This window comes from Puma concolor, chromosome B1 (genome assembly GCF_028749965.1).
Source record: "Puma concolor isolate L17-30 chromosome B1, mPumCon1.1.hap2, whole genome shotgun sequence".
Classification (NCBI taxonomy): Eukaryota; Metazoa; Chordata; class Mammalia; order Carnivora; family Felidae; genus Puma; species Puma concolor.
The window spans coordinates 54,346,806-54,370,362 of NC_141670.1; the positions used below are offsets into that span (position 1 = coordinate 54,346,806).

General features: G+C 36.7%; 1 protein-coding gene across 2 annotated transcripts in view; it reads left to right on the forward strand.

Annotated features, from left to right (window-relative positions):
- GLRA3 (glycine receptor alpha 3) overlaps positions 1 to 23,557 on the forward strand; it is a 201,435-nt gene that overhangs the window by 117,307 nt on the left and 60,571 nt on the right. For both annotated transcript variants that reach the window (XM_025921486.2, XM_025921487.2), the window contains exons 4-5: positions 2,741 to 2,964; positions 13,668 to 13,750. In XM_025921486.2, coding sequence (XP_025777271.1) covers positions 2,741 to 2,964; positions 13,668 to 13,750 — 307 coding nt within the window. The remainder of the gene's footprint in view (positions 1 to 2,740; positions 2,965 to 13,667; positions 13,751 to 23,557) is intronic.

A 23,557-nucleotide genomic window follows, 5' to 3' on the forward strand; every position in this document is an offset into this window, starting at 1 on the left:
CTGAATTTGGTTGTTTAATGGGGAAGCTTCCCAGCACAATGTTCATTTGCAGGCAGGTCAAAACTCAGACTGTGAGAACTGTTAAAAGCTTAGTTTCTAGGTCATCAAGAGATGGCCATTTTTGAGTTTTTCATTAGACCTTGGTCCTAAACAAAGACTTAAATATGTTAGGAAACAAAGATATTTCTGGTTATTCACAGAAAGAGCACAATGGATGTAAGATAACATTTGGCCTTGGTGACAGGTGGCAGGTGGTTTCTGCCCTGTGTGATTTAGAAACAGAAACTGAAGGATACTTGTTGTCTTTTTTAAACTCAGTCTTAGAGCAAAAAGTGTTTCAGGAAGATCTGAGATTGTGTCTATAAAGCTTATCACAAAACCAATAGCATAGGATAAGGAGAGTCAACCAAATCTTACTGTATACACTGTGGTTAAGAAGTACTTTTAGGGGCGCCTGGGTGGCTCAGTCGGTTGAGCATCCGACTTCGGCTCAGGTCATGATTCAAGGTTAGTGAGTTCGAGCCCCGCGTCGGGCTCTGTGCTGACCGCTCACAGCCTGGAGCCCGTTTCAGATTCTGTGTCTCCCTCTCTCTCTGACCCTCCCCCGTTCATGCTCTGTCTCTCTCTGTCTCAAAAATAAATAAAACATTAAAAAAAAAAAGTACTTTTATTTTAGCCTCACAGTGAGGAACATTTGCAGCGTATTCTCAATTATGCATATAATTGTAAGAATCAGTCCCAAGGAAATTCTTTAGTTGTCAGTTATTTTTCCTGGCAGGCATCATTATAACTGGGGTTGCTTTCATCTTCTCCTATGGTTAAGACAGAGGGAAATTATTCCTTTGGTGGTAGTCAGGGCTGAAGCACAGACTTCAGAGCAGCAAAGCGATGCAAAAACTGGCCGCCAACCATGGAGCTCTGCTCCTTGGCATTCTGAATTCTAGGCGAAAAGAGGGTGACCTGTCTTTGGCTGGTAGAAGCTTGTTCACGTATCCCCATTTACAGGTTCTGCATATCCTGTGGCTGGTGAGATTTCCACATTATCGTGAACTTTGTGGTAAAAAGCCAAAGTGAACTCTGTTCCATTGTCACTTTGGAAGATACATGGGGTACCTAGCAAGCAGAAAAAAATATTATCTGGTATGTAACCTCAGTTGCAGTTAGAAGATAAGGGTTTCGGTGTGCAAATAATGATCAAGGGAACATATAGATTTATTTAAAAAATATTTTTTTAATGTCTTCTTTATTTTTGAGACAGAGAAAGACAGAGCAGGATCAGGGGAAGGGCAGAGAGAGAGGGAGACACAGAATCCGAAGCACGCTCCAGGCTCTGAGATGTCAGCACAGAGCCCGACGCGGGGCTCAAACCCACAAACTACGAGATCATGACCTGAGCCGAAGTTGGTCACCTGACCAACTGAGCCACCCAGGTGCCCCGGGGAACATATAGATTTATAACATTCACTGCTCTGAGTTTCACCTCCCTGCGAGAGAAAGCAATCTACCAGACCTGATTTTATGGAAACATTCTTTGTGATTGCTTGGTTACATATTCTGATACCTGGTAATTTGGTATTCAAAGAATAAAAAAATAGATGAAAACTGGTGTTCAGTTTTTCTGAATATCTCCAGCCTTGGCTATATTCCATGGAAATAAAACCTTCCTAAAATGTTCACTTTACTCCTGCTTATAATGAAATCTACATGTTTAATTTATTTGCTCATTTCAAAAATCTAAAATTTATGTGCTCATTTCAAAAGTCATAGGTGGTGCTTATATCAATATACTGGCTATCAATCTTTGTCATTCTATACATTAGTCCAGAAATTGTGAGCAAGAATTTGATTGAAGTCATTGACTCTTCCCCCCACCTTTTTTGTTAATGTTTATTTTTGAGAGAGAGAGAGAGAGAGAGAGAGAGAGAGAGAGAATGAGCCAAGGAGGGACAGAGAGAGAGGGAGACACAAATCTGAAGCAGGCTCCAGGCTCCGAGCTGTCAGCACAGAGCCCAACACAGGGCTCAAACTGAGGAGCCATGAGATCATGACCTGAGCCAAAGTGGGACGCTGAACCACCCAGGTGCCCCTGACTGTTCCCCTTTTAAAACTTAACTATGAGTAGTCTAATTGGGAAAACTCTTCAGCCAAATCTTCTTAAAGGATTACCGGCAATAATATTCCTCTATTATTCTCTTCTTATTTCAAAATCACCTTTTATTTTTCCCAAATCACCTGTTTCATGGAACTCACTGCTATATTAAACATGAGGAAATGTGTCTTCATTGTAAAAAAGTATATATAGTCATTTTTAGAAGACAGCTTTCAAGAATCACTAAATGCATTCTGGATGCTATTGGATATTTACGAAAAGAAATGGTTCTAGAAAATAAATGTGATGCTGAAAATATTTTACTTCAAGTGTCTAATAGCAACCTAACATTTTATTCTGACAAACCAAGTTAAATTTGAATAGGAGGGCAAAATATAGGCATGATAAAAGTGATAAAAGTGTACTCCTCTGTGGCCTTTTCTTTAGAGACATCTAGATCACTAAAACATCGGCAAAGCCTTGTAACTTAAACAACTCTTGTCAGTGGTAATGAGTGAGGATTGTGAGGTATGAAAGCTCACAAGGAGGTCAGTGGCTTTTGCTAAAATTCAGAAGCATCCAAAGAATAGCACATAAGATTCTAAAGTTTTTAAAGCAGGTTTTTTTCCCCCTTTCTTTCTTCTGTCATAGGATTACAGAGTCAATATCTTCCTTCGTCAGAAGTGGAACGATCCTCGCCTTGCATATAGTGAATACCCTGATGATTCTTTAGACCTAGATCCTTCCATGTTGGACTCCATTTGGAAACCTGATCTGTTCTTTGCCAATGAAAAAGGTGCCAACTTTCATGAAGTTACTACAGACAATAAATTGTTAAGAATTTTCAAGAATGGAAATGTTCTTTACTCAATAAGGTGAGTCATAGATTTAAAATACTTGATTTCAGTGAAATGCAGTGCTATTGTTTCTTTCTTTTTTTTTCTTTTTATGAATGTTTTGAGATTTTTGAGTAAGGGCTACCATTGTTCTGCTTGAGTTCCTCTATTATACCATTTCCCAAATGTGTCTAATCACCAATAATAGACCCAAGTTCCAGATCTAGGAACTGTATAATTCTTGAAAAATCTATATTTTTAACAGCCTCTTAATATCAGCCAAATTGGTGGGTAGTTTAAAGGTAAATTGAATGGTAGATGATTCATACATTGTGATTATATTTTTATGAATGTATACTTCCTTTAAATATTTATAAGTGAAGGAATATTTGGATTTGCTCATTTGGGATTCATTTTCCATAAATTATCTGTCAGGTATTTGTATTTTTGTTTTAATATCCTTGGGCTTCTCTGTTCATCCTTTAGAAAAGATCTTATTTACATTTTATTTATTATGCATTTCTAAGAAAACTATGTCGCTTTTAAAAGCGAATACCAAAGCATAACAATAATTATTACCAAAACTTAAACACAAATATTAAAATTTCTTGACTACTGAACTTTGGAGCTCATTCAACTTTGTCTATTAAATATCAAATAAGTGTAAATTCAATAAATAACAACTTGAAAGGATATATGTGGTGATTTGTGTCACACCTGAAGAATATTCTAAAATAAATGATTATCTTAAAACGTCCATAATTATTTTCTTTATTTAGTTTATATATGGACATTTCATTGTTTATATCAATTCTTGTTGGATATGGACAATTCATTACAGATTGCTTGCATTCATTTTTTAAATTTTTAAAACTTTTTTAATGTTTATTTATTTTTGAGAGACAGAGCACGAGCAGGGGAGGGGCAGAGAGAGAGGGAGACACAGAATCTGAAGCGGGCTCCAGGCTCTGAGCTGTCAGCACACAGCCTGATGTGGGGCTCGAACCCATGAACCATGAGATCATGACCTGAGCCGAAATCAAATGCTTAACTGACCGAGCCACCCAGGCACCCCTAGATTGCTTACATTCTTGTAATATTTTGGGGAAAGTTAGGAAATGATTCTGAGTAGCATCTTTTGTCTTTCAGTATGAGTTCAGATGAAACAAATGATGTCTATCAGGCTCCTAGTTTTTGTTTGTTATACTCTGGCTCACATAAACAGACTAACTTCACTTTTAATGAGTTGTTTTTAGAAATCTCACAGGACTTTAAAATCTTCAAATGGCTAACAGTTTCTTTATTAACAAGAGTTGTGCTATTTGTCACTCAATTTACAAATGAAACATCTGCGATGTTTCAGGACAGATTTGGCTTTCCTGCTTGTTTAAAGAATGTTCTGGCAGACCTGGCTTATTGAATTTATCCATAAATGAACAGATCCATTTATCTGTACTTCCTACTAAAACAAAAAATAAACTGAATAAGGAGTAAAAGTGGCATTAACACACAGGAGGATGAAAGTAACAGGAAAGAAGACAGTGACAGATGAGCGATGATGACATATTTTAGGAAGCTTCAAAATGAATGCACTTGTGAAAACTGACTTAACAGAGCTGAAACCTAAGCTAACAGGGGGAGCCCAAAAGGAAGAAAATAATATCCTCACACTTTCAGAAATGTAAGGTAGCTCGGACTTCAGAAAGTAAGAGCTAGAAAAGAAATGAAAGGAGAACAATTGATTTAAACTTTGTAGAAAGAAGACTGAGATTTCGCTTTCAGAAAATTATTTTAATGTTTATTTATTTTTGAAAGACAGAGACAGAGTATGAGCAGGGGAGGGGCAGAGAGAGAGGGAGACACAAGATCTGAAGCAGGCTCCAGGCTCTGAGCTGTCAGCACAGAGCCCAATGCAGGGTTTGAACTGACATACAGTGAGATCATGACCTGAGCCAAAGTCGGACACTTAACCAACTGAGCTACCCAGGCGCCCCAAAAGGCTGAGATTTCTATTCCTGATCTTCTTGCACTTGTCCTTCAGAGTAGAAATTGCCTTTTTGCCTTCTGAAGTGGGCAGAAAGCAGGACAGAAAAAAAAAATCTTGGAGAGGTTGTGCCAAGAGCTTCAGGAGTAGGGACTTCAGGCATGGGTGGCATCTATCATGTGTCATTGTACTAAAAAAAATAGAGATTACATGAGGCTTGCACACTGTATGGTGAAACTCTTGTTCTCCCTAAAATGCTGAAAGCCAGTTCTAAACTCCTTTCATTGAGTAGTAGTAGTCAGAAGAATACACCTCTGGAAAAAGATCTATAGATGCTGACAATTGGAGAACCACAAAGGAAAAATCTGTGCAGCCATGTTTTATCCTACAGTTGAGACCATTACTCAATGAACCATCCACTACTAACTGAGTTCCAAATAGTTTTTATTGCCTCATTCTTAAATAAAAACAAAGGAGACCATTCTATAATATTAACAATAATCTAAAATTAAAAAAAAGAAGCAGAGGCTAGAAGAAACATACAGAGAAAAATAAAGAGAAAAGAGGAGAAAGTTAAAGAAAAAGGATTGACTCAAGAGAAAATGAAGAGAGCAGAAGAGACCATTAAAAAAAATCATCTTTAGGTAGATTAGACAATTGCATGCATGAAGTAAGATCCTTCTAGGACAGGAATAAAAGGAGTCATTCAGAGCATAACAGGAGCAAATAGTAAACCAAAGTTTTCACTTTGGTGAAAAGAATCAGTAGAGCATTTGGAAGATGAAGTGAAGAAATCTCCTAAGAAGTTATATCAAGATATACAGAAGTAGAGAAGAAAGAATATGAAAATCAGAACATCGATACAGAGGATTACTATCTGATTAGAATGAAAGAATGGAAGAAAATAGAGGTTCCCATGAAAAAAAGGAATTGATAGATTAGCTGCTATATTAACCATTGAGAGGGACTTCGTTGCTCTGATAGAAAGTGTGTTGAATTAGTAGCTCTGATAGGGAATTTGTTGACTATTAAGATGAGACGATTATTAATACTAAGGAAAACAACATGCTACTCAAGAGTTAGAGCAAACTACCACACGTAACCATGAACCTAATTACATGTTCATAGCACGTAAGCACTGAATATTAATTTAACCATAAATATTTATGTAACTAAATTTTGAGTATTATGGGAGAGTTAAGTGCGTGGAGTGTGGTATAAAAGAATTTTTTTTCCTTATAGGAAATGGATAATTTTACAAATTTAAAAACCAAGCATAGTATAATAGCAATTTGGATATATGACTATAAATCTTAGTGGAGTATCTAAAGAAAGGCTGCCTCTGAGAAGCTAGAACTGAACCAGGGGTAAGATGGGTGGGACAAAAATATAACTGATTTTTTTATGCTTTCTATATTCTTTGAACTTTTTAAATGATATCCATGAATTATATTGATAATTTTTAAATGAAGTACTTTTTCAAGTGAGGCCCTTGGGGCCAGAAACATGACCCTTTCTTAGATTGTCAAAGTTGGGATTTGGTTTTACTCTACTTATAAAATTAGCCTTTCACTTATTTTATGGATGCTGACAGAAGACGCAAGAATCTGAGTCAGAGACAAACGAATGTATTACTCACTGTAAGCAAGTAACACAAGCATCAGCGAATTTGCCTAACTGCTCCGTTGCCCTCAAATTTCACTGGGGTGATGAACCAGGCACTGATGGGTATCACGCACACTCTGTGTCCATGACACGGCTGTGGCACACTGAGTTTGGGCAATCCACTGGCTTTATAGCAAGCTGGAAGCAAGCCTTCTCTTTGTCTAAAGGCACAACATGGTCTCATCTCTCAAAATTAGCAGCTGTATGGACAACCCTGAGAAATGGCTCGGGTAAAAGAATAGTCAGGGCCTGCAGTCTTGGCACATACCCAGCAAGTCGTCCAAGGAGGACTGTCTCTCCCAAGCCAGGTCCCGGCTCTCTGATTTACCAGCTGTGATGTAGGGCAAGTCTCTGGTTGTGAAAGGCTCATTTTTCATATATGCATGATAGTGAAAATACTGATTACCTTGAGCCTGAAATAATGTATGTGAAGCACCCAGCAGAGTTCTAGGCATACAATAGACAGTGAAGTCATTTTTATCTTCCTCAAAAAAATACCCCCCCCCAAAACGTGCAGGTTCTGGTATTTTCCAGAATCTGTAAATGAACACTGTATGGACACTTGCAAGTTATTAATCTAAGTCTCCATCTTGTCAATTGTAAAGTGAGGATGGCAAAATCCTCACAAAATAATGGAAGCACATCAGAGGCAGTTTAATGTTATCTACTGCTTACTTTACTAATACATACTAATAGGTATTCATCCAACTTTACTGCTTATATTACAGGAGCATTATTTTCATTAAAAATCAAATAATGGATGGAAACCATTTTGACAATAAATTTCATATACTGAAAAAAAATAAAATTAAAATTTAAAAAAATCAAATAATGGGAAGAAATTTTATATCAATAATGCTATGCACAGTGACTTGCCAAAGATCCTAACACAATTTCAACTTTCATTTAAAGTAAATATAATCGGGGGCTCCTGGGTGGTTCAGTCGGTTAAGCATCTGACTTTGGCTCAGGTCATGATCTCATGGTTCGTGAGTTCAAGCCCCACGTTGGACTCTGTGCTGATGGCTCAGAGCCTGGAGCCTGTTTCGGATTCTGTGTCTCCCTCTCTCTCTGCCCGTCCCTTGCTCCTGCTCTGTCTCTCTCTGTCTCTCAAAAATAAATAAGTGTTAAAAAAAATTAAAAAAATAAACTAAATATAATCACTCTTTCTTTGAAATTCGGTTGTGAAAGGAATTAAGGTTTACTTATACAATATGTATTTTTTTAACATTAATTTTTACTAGAAAAGGCAAACTTATCAACAGATGCTTTTTAAAGATGTTGTTTATTCAAGGGTAATCAATTTACAATACGATAAAATAGCTGTTGTAAGAAGAATTTTGCATGTGTGTGATTATGCATATTTCTCTGAAGAGGTCCTTAGCTTACATCAGCTTCCTTAAGTAACCATCAATAATACTGAGATTTCACTGGTGGTGGATTGATAAGCTTTATAATCATCTCTAAAATCAAATGACAACAAATTCCAGATTAGAACACTAGTTAGAATCTCCCTTCTAGTGCTCCAACAATCCAATTTCTCCAGAAAGTTTTTTGACCTTTATAGAATCATAAGAAACTACCAAAACACTCAAGTAAATATATAAAATTAATGGGGGAATTCCTTATGTTTTCTAAAGTTTAATTACATTTCTCTGATTTTTTGAAAGAATTATGTATCTTCTACTTTATTTTTTTAATGTTTATTTATTTATTTTTGAGAGAGAGAGAAAGAGAGAGAGCACACAAGCAGGGGAGGGGGAGAGAGAGAGGGAGACACAGAATCCGAAGCAGGCTCCAGGCTCTGAGCTGTCAGCATAGAACCTGACACAGGGCTCCAACCCACGAACTGTGAGATCATGACCTGAATCAAAGTTGGACACAACTAACTGAGCTACCCAGGTGTCCCTGTTATCTTTTACTTTAAATGTAATAATTAATACTGACTTAAATATATCATTTCTTGCATTATATAAATATAAAATTTGAAAATTCATATTAATTAGAGAACTCATTTTCATGAAAAATGTTTCAATGCCTTTGAAAGGCAGTGTACTTAGAGGTTAAAGTTCTAAGAGGTACTTAGAGCCGGACTCCCAGAGTTGTAAATTCAGCTCTATAATTTCTTCCTTGTAATGTCAGGTGAGCTGACTTGTTAGTTTCCTCATCTCTAAAATAAGGATAATACAGTTTATCTGTCTTATAAACTTGTAGTAAGGAATAAGTGAGTTGAGAAATAATGTAAAGTATTTAAAATTGGACAGCAACATACACAAGAATGAAACTGGACCACTTTCTTACACCATACACAAAAATAAACTCAAAATGAATAAAAGACCTAAATGTGAGACAGAAAACCATCAAAACCCTAGAGGAGAAAACAGACAACAATCTCTTTGACCTCAGCCACAGCAACTTCTTACTCCACATGTCTGCGAAGGTAAGGGAATAAAAGTAAAAATGAACTATTAGGACCTCATCAAGATAAAATGCTTCTTCACTGCAAAAGAAACAATCAACAAAACTAAAAGGCAACCAATGGAATGGAAGAAGATATTTGCAAATGACATATCAGATAAAGGGTTAGTATCCAAAATCTATAAAAAACTTACTAAACTCAACACCTGAAAAACAAATAATCCAGTGAAGAAATGAGGAGTAGACACGAATAGACACTTTTCCAACATCCAGACGGTCAACAGACCCATGAAAAGATGCTTGACATCACTCATCATCAGGGAAATACAAATCAAAACCACACTGAGATACCACCTCACACTGGTCAGAGTGGCTAAAATTAACAACTCAGGAAACAACACATGTTGGTGAGGATGTGGAGAAACAGGAACCCTCTTGCACTGTTGGTGGGAATGCAAACTGGTGCAGCCACTTTGGAAAACAGTGTGGAGGTTCCTCAAAAAATTAAAAACAGAACTACCCTACAGCCCAGCAATAACACTACTAGGAATTTATCCAAGGGCTACAGGAGTGCTGATTCATAGGGTCACATGTACTCCAATGTTTACAACAGCGCTTTCAACAATAGCCAAATCATGGAAAGATCCCAAATGTCCATCAATTGATGAATGGATAAAGAAGATCTGGTTTATAGATGCAATGGAATACCACTTGGCAATGAGAAAGAATGAAATCCTGCCATTTGCAACACCATGGATGGAACTAGAGGGTATTATGCTAAGTGAAATAAGTCAGTCAGAGAAAGACAGAGACCATATGTTTCCACTCATATGTGGAACTTGAGAAACTTAACAGAAGACCATGGGGGAAAGGGAGGAGGGAAAGGTAGTTTTGAACAAAAAGGGAGGCAAATCCAGAAGGACTCTTAAATACAGAGAACACATTGAAGGTTAATGTGGGGGCAGGGGAGAGGGGAAAAGGAGTGATGGGTATTGAGGAGGGCACTTGCTGTGATGAGCACTGGGTGTAGTATGTAAGCGATGAATCACGGGAATCTACCCCATAAGCAAGAGCACAGTATACACTATATGTTAGCTAACTTGACAATAGATTATATTAAAGAAAGAGTAACAGAGAAACTAAAAAAAAAAAAAAAAAAAAAAAAAAAAAAAAAAAAAGATATGTTAAAAGAAAACCAATTAATAAAAATCATACCCCCCCAAAACAAAACAAAACAAAACAAGATAAAATAAAATAAAATAAAATAAAATAAAATAAAATAAAATAAATAAAATAAAATAGTGTCTACTACATAGTGAGTACAATAGATATATTACCTATTATGATATTATAGACAATATTGCAAAACCGATAATTAGTCAAGAGGTGTTCTTATAAAAGTAAATTAGAAATATTAGGAACTAATAAAAACACTTATCAGTATGGGGCACCTGGGTGGCTCAGTCAGTTAAGTGTCTGACTTCAACTCAGGTCATGATCTTGCGGTTCATGCATTCGAGCCCCGCATCAGGTTCTGTGCTGACAGCTCGGAGCCTGGAGCCTGCTTTGGCTTCTGTGTCTCCCTCCCTCTCTGCTCCTCCCCTGCTCGTGCTTTGTCTCTCTCTCAAAAATAAAGAAATATTAAAAAATTTTTTTAAATAAAATTAAATAAATAAATAAACATTAAAAATGTTTAAAAATACTTATCAGTTTCATAAAGAGCCAAAAATGGAGTCAGAAAAGATGTGTTACTGTTTCTATATATACTTACTTAATGTTTGAGATAGACACCTAGGCAATGCTTATTCAAAAATGGACAATACCTCAGTTTTAATCAGGTCAGCTGATTAAAGTCATAGATTATAGTCATCTTTTTTAACATTACTACTTCACTAAGCCAAGACTTTTTAAGAGAAAATAAAAAACACCATATCCTGTTTATGTGTCTTGTCTCAGAAAGAGAACCTAGTGTCCTCTCTTACACAAGAAGATATTCATTTCCAAAACAGTAGAATGTGATTAATTGCCTTTTGATTTAGTTTTCTTTTGATGTGGTCAGAACGTATCTTTAATTTATATGTCATGTTTTAATGAAGAAATTCAGAATCACACCCACCAAATTGACATGTATTTTTTTAATCCATATGTTGTTAAAGACATCATGGTACAGTACTTTCAACAAAGGAATGTCAATAAACAGATGTTTTTCAGGATATGATTTATGACAGAAGTTCTACAAAGTGTGTTTTTCTTTGCCAAGTAATTCCTTTCAAGCCCTTCTTTTTAAAAGAATTATGTAATGTTTCTCATTTTATGCCAAAAAAAATAGCCAGGATATGAATTTGACATCACATGCATGGTGAGAGCTTGGAAAAGATTCTAAGAATGCTATTCACTCTCATACAAAAGGTCACAGAATTAATCCTCCAAGCCAACATTTGAAACTGGCCGTCCAGAGAGCCTTGGAAGTTTGGAAAATTAATGTGCATGTGTTCAAAATATACTCGTGCATACACTTCTAATAAGCCCCATCGCAAGACAGAGAACATTGTGTCCACCTGATTTTACAATTGCCTTTTGAAGAGAGAACTTTGTAGATCTACAGGATCCTACTTCCAGGATCACTTAACCTAGCTGAGCCAGGAGAAAACAGCTTTTGAAGAGTGGACGGTATGAATTATTTTAGTGTGCTAGGGACTCTGACTTGAAGGGATCATCAAGTGATCCTCCTGGGGCTCTAAAAAATTCAACAGCTTCACATGTCTGTCCATTTATAACTCTCAAATTATGTTAATTGGACCTCACCAAGAGTATTCACTGTAGAACATGCATTATTATAACTTTATGTCCAGGGTCTACATGAAAATGCCAGTTTGGAGAACGTGGTTACATTTAGTAGTGCTGCTGATTATTTCTTGTTAAAGCTTAAATAGGCTTTATGCGTGATTTCATTCAGCCATCTTTTCGCCCATCATATATAATTCTGGGGAAGGGTAGATGGAGCAGTCTGGAGCAGTAGAATATACTAGTAATCCTTAATAACTGATATCTATTGAGTGCTTACTAAGTGTCACGATACTTGTCTAAGCACTTTACATGTATTAAGTCATATATGTTCACAAGGTTTCTCCAGAGCAAGTTCTATTGCTACATTCATTTTGGACCAAAGAACTCTGAAATATAGTGAGGTGAAATAATCTACCTACTGTCACAAAGTTTAGGCAAACAAATCCACCTGAAATGCTCACTGACATGCTGAATTTCAGTGGGAATACTTTAAAGAAAGGGGCTGGCTAGAGAGTTCTCAGGTAAGAACTGTATTTGAAGAAACTTGGGTTTGTTTGTTTTATTCCTCTGGTCCAAGAACTACAAATACTTGGTAATCCTTTAAAATTATTTTTGTCATTGGAGCGCCTGGGTGGCTTAGTCAGTTAAGCATCCAGCTTTGGCTAAGGTCATGATCTCACAGTTTGTGGGTTCGAGCCCCACATCGGGCTCTGTGCTGACAACTCAGAGCCTGGAGCCTGCTTCAGATTCTGTGTCTCCCTCTCTCTGCCCCTCCTCTGCCTGTGCTCTGTCTCTGTCTCTCTCTCTCTCAAAAATAAGCAGTAAAAAAAATATAAAAAAAAGATTACCTTTGTAATATACTTTTCCAATAAAATATATATATAAATATATATAAATATATATATATAAATATATATATAAATATATATATATAAATATATATATATATATATATAAATATATATAAATATATATATATAAATATATATATATATAAATATATATATAAATATATATAAATATATATATATATAAATATATATAAATATATATATATATAAATATATATATAAATATATATATATATATATATATTTGTGAGTGATGAATTATCTGGAATACCAACATGCAAATACTTTCTGGAAGGGAAATGTGGGCAGAATGCTGGTCTGTGCCATCCAGTCATCTCACTTTGTGCGAAGCCAAATTCAGTTTGTTTTGGTGAGCATAGGATTATGTCACACATATTCTAGAGGACGATTTCTTGACCCTTGTAAGACCTGGTGAAACCCCCTAGTCCTACGGCAAAAGACTCTTAACACCTGGAACTTTCAAGTCTTCTAGATTCAGAGATTTTTTTTCCTCTGATATTACTGCTGCATGTTTATGGACCACTTCTTCAATGTTACAAAGATGACCAACTGAAAGTTGTCACATAGGATTGCTTCTCGGCACCCTGTTCTTCCAATTCCCCGGATATACTTGCCTCCTCAAATATACTATACAGGTCATCTTGGGAACTATGCCTTTCGGCATTTTGGTATTAATTTTATAGAAACCACTCAAATATCTTTTTGAGGGTCTTTTCTGGAAATATAGATCTTTAGTAGACATCTATAGCATTCTGTAAAGGAATAAATGAATGATCAAAATAAATAAATGTGATTGGATATTTAAATATACAGCTTTTCTCCTCCTTGAAAGACAGATTTATATAAAGGTACAGCTAGCTATTCTACAGTAAATAACATACCCAAGCTGGAACAATTTTATTTGGATACTTGTTAGTCATTCACCAAAGATTGTTTCCCAGTTGTACCCTGAACAGCAGAATAGTAGTATGATATCATAAATTACTTTTAAAAATAATTACTTTGAACTCTTTCAGATTGACATTAACACTTTCTTGTCCAATGGATCTCAAGAATTTTCCAATGGACGTGCAAACATGTATAATGCAACTGGAAAGTTGTAAGTATGAACAGCTTACTTTTTCTGGGCACTTTAAAAAGTGTAGTAGATATAAATTTTAATGGGTTATGTAATTTATAATTTTGTAATTGTTTTTGTCAGATATTTACTAAACAGGCATGTTATCTTTCACAGCATATTGAAAGTGATGTCTATCAACACATGCAGTCTATACTATTATAAATAAATTGAGGACCTAGGAATAACATTTTTAGGCTTGAAAAAAAGCCATACCCCTATACAAATTACCAAAGGTAAAAAATATAATAATCATTAAAGACAAACCACCATTTTTCTTTGAGTGCTTGCTATAGGCCAAGCATTTTGCATATGTTATTTTCAATACTCACAAAAAAGATATTGCTGTCCCTATGTTTCCATATGTCAAAGTGGCCATTTTGAGTGCTTGAGTATTGTGTTCCAATTTATGGAGGTGGTGACAGCAGACCATCTGGTTCCCAAGCTTATGCTTACTTTGAACCGTTTTGCCACCACCCAGCTAATATTTATTCAGAGTATACTCTGCTGGGTATGTAATATATGTTATCTCAGAAGAAGGAAAATTTCTCACACTTTATCAGAGATTTAGCCAAGCTTACAACCATTCCTTTAAATTTTGTCTTGTAAAGTGGATCCATGTACATCACTCATTAATGTTAACATATAAAAATTTCAAGTTTTTCTGTTTCTCTGAACTTATCTGTAGAATCAGCCCAAACTTAGGGGCATCTGGGTGGCTTGGTCGGTCATGCCTCCAACTCTTGGTTTCAACTGAGGTCATGATCTCACGGTTAATGAGTCTGAGCCCCGCATCAGGGTCTGTGCTGACAGCACAGAGCCTGCCTGGGATTCTCTCTCTCCCTCTCTCTCTGCCCCTCCTCTGCTCTCTCTTTTGCTCAAAATAAATAAACTTTAAAAAAAAGACAGAAAGAAAAAGAATCAGCCCAAAGTTAATTGTTTTTCAGTGTTCAATGCCATAAAAAAGGAATCATTGTGTAATCTTTTTTATGTGGTACTGTGTCATATTGGGGGGGGGGGGAAGTTTGATGGATTCCTTGAGGAGAATTTGAAGGTGGGTCTCCAGATTTGCCGGCCTCAGAGGCAAGGTTTGTAGTGTGGTGGATCCGTCACTAGATGGCGAGCCTACTTCATGGGGGAATGTGGCCATGTCTCTTCTTGAAGCAAGAAAGTGGAAATCTCTCTTTCTTTATTCATAACTCCTTCTTGTTAAATTTAAATGCATTACTTTTATAAATAGTTCTTAAATTGTAAGCATTCGCAGGAATAAAGTTAGTTGGGAGTGCTATTTAGAAATCTAAATGGGGAGGGGCAACAAAAGATTCCCAGAAGTAGAGCAGTGGATACCATGAAGGCATTTTGAGGATAGGCTGATTCTGTATCTTGGTTGCAAACAAAATGAGGTACATAGAAGGGTATCAGGAAAAAAATCATATGCAAAATATCTAAGACAAATGACTGCCCTAATTACTAAACCAGACATGCTGGATGTTACCTGATGAAGTTTTGGGGTGATGGGGGGTTCATAGGGTCCAGAGCCAATAGCCAAGAAAGAATTCTTGAAGACATCTTTGGTGCAGAAAGGCGATTTTATTAAAGCAAGGGGACAGGACCCATGGGCAGGAAGAGCTGCATGGGGTCATGACCAGTAACTCATTGTATACCCTCAGGTTGGGAGGGGGTCAGGGATAGAGTAAGTCTCTAAGGAATTTTGGAAACACGTTTCCAGGACCCTGAGGGTCTAGCTGTTGCTAGGGAAACACCATTTATTACCGTTTAATACTACCTCAGTCATGAGATCCTTTAGATATATATCTGGGGCCATAAGCTTGGAGTATGATTGCCAGCATATATCTTGGGGCAGTTGAGATAAAGGAAGTTGACTTACAGGATCCTCCAGGTTGGGATAATGTTAAGCTAAGGTTCTCTTTTGCTCCCAGCAAAGTGTCATCCTTGAGGCAGCTGAGCTCCTAAAGGGAGGTCACTCTGCCAGTCTCAAGGACTTGTCAATGGGCTATAGGCAGTAAGGGAATTTAATTTTCCATTTGCCTTAGTTTCCCACATTACCACGGCAAGCACTTTAACCCCTTTTCTTTGTTCTTGGGCAGCCAGGAGTGTTTGAGGAATAGCACACAGATCCCACCTGGGGTTGGGCGTGCTAGCTTGTGCTTTAACCTTCAGCCTGCCTCATGCTCCCTTGTCATTATCCAATAAGCAGGAGGAGCAGTTCAAGAGTTAGGAGCAAGAAAAGGATTTGCTCAATATTATGCTTTTAATGTTCTTAAAAATTCTCTCAGTCAAATGAACCACAGTTATTTAAGAAGGTTTCATAGGGTGCCCGGTGGCTCAGTTGGTTGATGTCCGGCTTCAGCTCAGGTCATGATCTCATAGTTCATGAGTTTGACCTCCACACTGGGCTAGCTGCTGTCAGCACAGAGCGTGCCTCGGATTCCCTGTCCCCGTCTCTATCTGCCCCTTCCCCACTACCACTCCCTCTCTCTCAAAAATAAATAAACATCTTTTTTAAAAGAAGTTTTTATAATATTCAGAAAAAAAAAGAGAGAAGAAGAAAAGTAGGGACAAAGGGGGATGATGTGGAAGGTAGAAACAATAGAGGTTGATACTCTAAGGGAGGCAAAATTTTATCTTTACCCTCGTATCCTTTTTCAGCTGGGCTTGAGAATTAAACAGACATAACACAGATTAACAGGAGAAAAGGATACAAATTTTTTTAATGTAAGTTTTATGTAATGTGGGATTCCTCAGAATGAAATGAAGACTGAGAAATGGCAAAACCTAAATGTTTTATAGCAGGTTGAACAAGGAGAGGCCATTGTGCAAAGGTAACTAAACTATGTGGGGGAAGCTCAAAGAAGATAAGAATTATTTTAACGAGGTCTGTACAGAATTCTCTGGGCTTTGATTCCCTACTGAAGAATGTTTCTTTTTTCCTGGTATAGGGAACACATCTTTCACATGAGAGTTTTTATCTCCCGTTTTCAGGGAAAAAAGGGGGGGGGGATTAGAGTGTCCTTCTGGCATCGGCTATTTTTCAAGCATCTTTAGCTCAAAATAATCCTTGTGCCAACGTGGCATATTTGGGGGCGGCAAGAGGCTACCACCCTTCATTTGCTGTGACACAAAATGGAGCAGAGTCTCTAGGAGCAGATGAGCTCAGAGCTTAGGTAAATAGAATCATACTGGAAATATTAACAGAGAAAAAAAGTAGGATGAGAAATAAATGTGGAAGGGAATATTAACAAATCTCATCTTCATATATTCGAGGTTTGGGGAATTTAGCTATAGAAAGCCAAAAAGGAGGAGTTAGAAGTGGGGATACACTATTAAAAGCCATATAGGAAGTGGTTCAAACAGTAAGATAAAAATTTCTGAAGGAGGATAGAAAGGGAAACAAAGAAGAAAGGACCCTTTAGAAATGACTGCACTTAGAGGTTGTTGGAACGACTTCCAGTCAAGGGATGTTCCTAGATAGCAAATTAAAATCAGTATCATTCGATCTCAAAAGAAACTGCTGAGATCTGTTTAACAGCATCAAATGCTACCAAAAAAAAAAAAAAAAAAAATTAAGGCAACTGAAAACAGAGCCATTGTTATTTATGACAAAGACAAATGTGGTTAGAATGGTGAGGGTCAAATCTGGATTTGAAGTTTTATGTGTTTTTTTAAGTCCATGATGAGAAAGTGGGAGTGGTGAGTAACATCTATGACTCCGTGAATGTTAGTTACTAAAGAAAGATGGGAAAGAGTACAGTGCCTGAGGGATAACTGGGTCATAGGAACTTCTTTTTTAGAGTAAGGAAAGCATACTGGGCTATTTTGCAGGACAAAAAGCTGACATAACAGGACCTTTCATTGTTTCTGCTTTTCCCAGAACATTTCCAAATCAATCAAAAACTCTAAGTGGGAAAACAGAGCCTCCTGCCCCCTCCCTCTTGTTTCGTATTTCCTTTATCAGGAACGAATAGTTTGCCTCACATGTCATTAAACACTTCCTGCTCTCTTATTAAACATTAATCAAGCTCACAACAGAGATACTGTTTATCAAACTTCTTTAGCAGATGCTAAGAAAATCTTGTCAAAGCAGAAGCTACTGAAGTCAAATCCTTCAAGATACTTTTCATGAACTCTTTTAGAGCAATCACTCACTTTTTTTTTTTATTTTAATAACTGTTTAAAGTGACAAGTTAATCTGCTGGAAAGCAAGAGCTATAAGGAAACTAGTGTCTTTTATTGATTGAATTCTGACTGCAAAGGAGAAAAAGAAAGCAAATTGGGTTGAGAGGCATAGAAAATGAGCAAAAAAGACACATAATTTAAAGGCAAAGTGTTTTTTTTTTAATATTTATTTTTTGGGTGGGAGAACACAAGTGGGAGAGGGACAGAGAGAGGGGGACAGAGGATCCAAAATGGGCTCTGTGCTGACAGTCTGACAGAGTTGATCCCAATGTGGGGGCTTGAACTCACAAACTGTGAGATCATGACCTGAGACCTGAGCTGAAGTCAGATGCTCAACCGACTAAGCCACCCAGGTGCCCCAAAGGCAAAGGGTGTGTGTGTGTGTGTGTGTGTGTGTGTGTGTGTGTGTATGTGTTGTTTTGTTTTAATAATCTTGGATTGAGTTCTGTGTATGGTGTCAGGTAGAGGGGTTGCCAAAGCTTCAGTGTGATTTTATCTATGTATCTATCTTTCTATTGGTTTCAGAAGTAGAATTTAGTGATTTGTCACTTACATGTAACACCTAGTGCTCAACACAAGTGCCCTACTTAATTACCATTACCCATTTAGTAAAGGCAAAGGTTTTAATGGTCTGTAATGATCCACATTTCTTAAATTCAATGAATGTTCAATAATGTCTGTCACTGGTCAGGATGGTCTTAAGTGACCTGAGCAATGTTCATTCATCTAAGAGTCAGTTGGAAAATATCTATGAAGTATCATATTCCACACAACACAACATACATAAAGCACAAAAGTCCCTGTTTTTAAGGACCTGGAGGACCAGTTGAGGTGTTCTTCCTACAAATGATAAGTATATGTTCATGGATACTGTTAGCACAAAAGGGAAAGTGACTAAGGGAAGAGCAGTGCTGAAAGTGAATAAAATACTCAGAGAAGTATATTTTGTCTAAATTCGCAATGACCTCACACCCCTAAAAGTGTATATTCATGACTTGGATTTAAAATCCTGGGAGACACACAATTCCTAGCATTTGGAGAAGCAAGTTACTGGAAAGAGGTGGGCAGGAAGAGGCCTGGGGAAGAGAAGTCCTGTGATAGAAACTGATGAGATAAATAAATAAATAAATAAATAAGCCAAGGGTAGCATGAAAGGGAATAAATAACTTTCAAGCCAGAACTAAAAAATACTGATTCATTAGCTAGAAAATGGGAAAGGAGAAAAATGAAAGAAATGAAAATATAGTATAGAGGAAGCATAGAAAAAGAGCAAAAATAGCTTTCAGTGCTACCATAATTAAAACAAATGCAAAGGTTAAATTAACATAGCAAAATAGGGATTCTCAAACTAGATGTTAACAAATATTAAGACCCAACAATATGTTGTCAACTAAACACTTTTTAAAACCATTATGCAAAAAAATTTGGGAAAAAAGACAGAAAAAATGTGTATCTAGAAATGTTTCTTAAAAAATTCCCAGATAATAATTTCAATATCAGAAAAAAATAAGTATAGAAAAAATTATTGGACACAAATGCTTGAGTAACATGTTGATAAAGAAATCATATATAAAGAAGCTGTAATAATTATAAAAACATATTCCATATGACTTCCAAATACATAAAGCAAAAGCAGGCAGAACTACAATTAAAAAAATAGACAAATCAGTAATTTACTTGAAAGCACAGGTATAAATATGGGAACAGAAGTAATTTAAAGATAGATAAAGAGAAACTCATTGTTTTAGCATGCAAGAACATTTACAAAAATGTTATAATTACAAAAGCCACAAAGGAAGCTTTAATCAATTCCTAAAAGTCAACACATGATGGACTGTGATCTCTCTCTAAAATGCAATATGACTAACTACAATATAAAGTTGCTATAAATTATATTCCAATAATTATTACATATTAGTATGCAATGGTAGATCTGGAAACCGATAGCATTTAGTAAGTGACTTTTTGTTTAAAGAAATAAAGGAGATTGTTGAGCTCAAAATCCTGTAAAATAAAATGGATCTTTTATTAAAAAAAGAAAGAAAGAAAGAAAGAAAGAAAGAAAGAAAGAAAGAACTTCGTACTAACAACCATGGAGCTAAGCCTTTTATTCAAGAAGACGAAAAAGGAATAATAGAGCATTCAAAGAATCACATAAAAAAAACCTAAAACTGGTGCTTTGAAAGGTCTAAGAACCTAGGAGAAACTTTTCAAAGAAAAAAAGAAATTAGATTGCATATAAGAGATGCAGGGTGAAGAGAAGAAAATAATAGTGGGTCCACTAGATTGGAAACAATACAAGAAAATCCTGAGCACTCCATCTTTTCCAGTCATATCTACTGATCAGACATTAGAAAAGAACCTGAGGCAAAAGCTGTATTTGAAAAAGAGAATGAAAAGAAATCCATACCCTGCGGATAGCTAATGTCATCATAAATTAACGAGAAATTCAAAGACCTGAGACAATAGTGAGAAAAACAGAACATTTTGAGGACTTTTTCAATGACTTGCATAAAGAATTAAGCATAAAGACGATTCAAGTTTTCTTTTAATCACAAGGATTAAGTGTTGCTTCAGTTACATGAGTACATTCAGTTACATGAGTTAGAAGAGTCGATTCATGAAGAAAATAGTGCAGAAACTGACTTCTGCTTAAATATGCTGTGTTTCTTGTAAAAATACATAACTTCACCAGAAATTTATTTTAGATTCCTGGATGTTTTGGAATGCAGCCTGAATAAGAAATGGTTGTGAAAATATAGAGAAATAAGATTGGCAATATTGCTTGGAGACGTGAAGATAAACGAGATTCCTGAAGGTAGTCTTAAAAATAAAGAGCAAAGGGGGCACTTGGGTGGCTCAGTGGGTTGACGATCTTTGCAGTTCTGAGTTCAGGCCCCACATCAGGCTCTCTGCAGTCGTCCCGGGGCCCACTTCAGATCGTGTGCCCTGCCCCTCTTTCTCCCTCTCCCCCACTTGCGCACCCTTATTCTCTCTCAAAAATAAACATGAAAGGAAGAAAGAAAGAAAGAAAGAAAGCGCAAAAGAGAGGAAAAGAAGATAGCATCATTGAGTTTAATGAAAATTGGAGGACGAACAGAAAAGGTAAAACAGAGAAAGTCACTGAAAACTCTTTGTAACATTTTAACATGTGTGTCCTAGAGATTGTTTTTCAAATATTCTTATTCTATTCATGGAACATACATTCATGTAGCACTCGCGCTGAACTTCAAGAAACAATAGAAAACCAAAATTACCTTTTTTCAATATTTAACTATAAATAGAAATGTCTTAGCTGCAATTCAAATGGTGTTTATCATAGTGATTCATTCTGCTGCCATTTAAAATCAACATGAACTAACCACAGTAAAACTGAACTTTATCCTTAGAGTGACCTAGAAAGCTGAATCTCATCACTGAGAATTCCTCCGAAGCCAAAGGAAAGAATGGTGCCCCATGTATACAGGCACACTTCATTTTATTGCGCTTTTACTTGATCGTGCTTCACAGACATTACGTGTGTTTTACAAGTGGAAGGTTTGTGACAGCCTGCATCAGGCAAGTCCATCAACACCATTTTTCCAACAGCATTTGCTCACTTTGGGTTCTGGATTGTATTTTGATAATTCTCACAATATTTCAAACTTTTTCATTATTACTATGTTTTTTACAGTGATCTGTGATCAGTGATCTTTGATGTTACTAGTGTAATTGTTTTGGGGCTCCACGAGTCACACCCATATAAGACAGCGAACTCAGTCAATAAATGTATGTGTTTTGACTGCCCCACTGAGCAGCCATTGCCCCATCTCTCTCCCTCTCCTTGGGCCTCCTTATGTTCTGAGACATAATGAAATTAGGCCATCATAACTCTACAGTGGCCTTTTAGTGTTCAGATGAAGGAAAAATTCATAGATCTCTCACTGTATTTATTTATTTAAAAGGTTTTTTTTTTTTTTTTTTTTTTTTTTTTTTTTTTTGAGAGAGAGAAAGAGAGAGAGAGAGAGAGAGAGAGAGAGAGAGAGAGAATCCCAAGCAGGTTCTGTACTCAAACTCAGGAACCATGAGATCATGACCTGAGCTGAAATCAAGAGTTGGACATTTAATTGCCTGAGTCACCCAGGTGCCCCCACATATCTCTCACTTTAAATCAAAGCTAGAAGTGATTAAGGTTAGTGAGGAAGGCATGTCAAAAGCTGAGATAAGCTGAAAGCTAGGGATCTTATGCCAATTAGCCAAGTTGGAATGGCCCATTAGCCAATAACAAGGAAAAGTTTGAAGGCATTCAAGAGTGCTATTCCAGTGAACACAAATGATAAGAAGGCAAAATTGCTTTACCGCTGATGTGGACAACGTTTGAATGGTCTGGATAGAAGATCAAACCAGCTACCACATTCCCTTAACCCGAAAGGTGTTCCAGAGGAAGGCCCTAACTCTCTGCAATGCTGTGAAGGCTGGGAGAGGTGAGGAAGCTAAAAAAGAAAAGTTTGAAGCTAGCAGAGTTTGGTTCAGGAAATTTAAGGAAGGAAGCTATTTCTATCACATCAAAGTGCAAAGTCAAGCAGCAAGAACTGATGTAGAAGCTGCGGCATGTTACCTAGACGATCTAGCTCAGACAATTAATGAAGGTGGCTACACTAAATAACAGAGTTTTCATGTAGAGGAAACAGCCACTTATCGAAAGAAGATACCATCTAGGATTTTCCTAACTAGAAAAGAGAAATTAGCGCCGGGCTTCAAAGCTTCAAAAGACAGGCTGACTCTCTTGTTAGGGGCAAAGTTAGCTGGTGATTTTAAGTTGAAGTCAATGCTCATTGACCACTCCAAAAATCCCAGGGCCCTTACGAATTATGCTAAATCTACTCTGCCTGTGCTCTAAATGGAACAACAAAGCCTGGATGACAGCACATCTGTCTACAGCATGGTTTACTGAATATTTTAAGCCCACTGTTGAGACCTACTGCTCAGAAAAAAAGATTTGCTTCCAAACAGGACTGCTTATTGACAATGCACTTGGTCACCCAAGAGCTCTGTGGGAGATGGACAATGAAATTAATGTTGTTTTCAAGTCTGCAAACATTACGTGCATTCTGCAGCCCATGGATCAAGGAGTAATTTAATTTTCAAGTCTTATTTTTAATAAACACATTTTGTAACACTATAGCTGCCATACTTAGTGATTCCTCTGATGGATCTGGGCAAAGTAAATTATAAACCTAGAAAGGATATACCATTCTAGGTGCCATTAAGAACATTTGTGATCCATGGGAAGAGGTGGAAATATCAATATGAACAGGAGTTTGGAAGAAGTTGATTCCAACCCTCACGGAAAATTTTGAAGGGCTCAAGACCTCAGAGAGGGAAGTCACTGCAGAAGTGGTAGAGAAGCAAGAGAACTAGAATTAGAAGTGGAGCCTGAAGATGGGCCTGATTTGCTGCAAGCTCATGATCAAACTTGAAAAGGTGAGGAACTCTTTCTTATGGATGAACGAAGAAAGTGGTCTCTTAAGATGGAATCTACTTTTGGTGAAAATGCTGTAAAGATTGTTGAAATGACAACAAAGGATTGAGAGTATTACATAAATTTAGTCA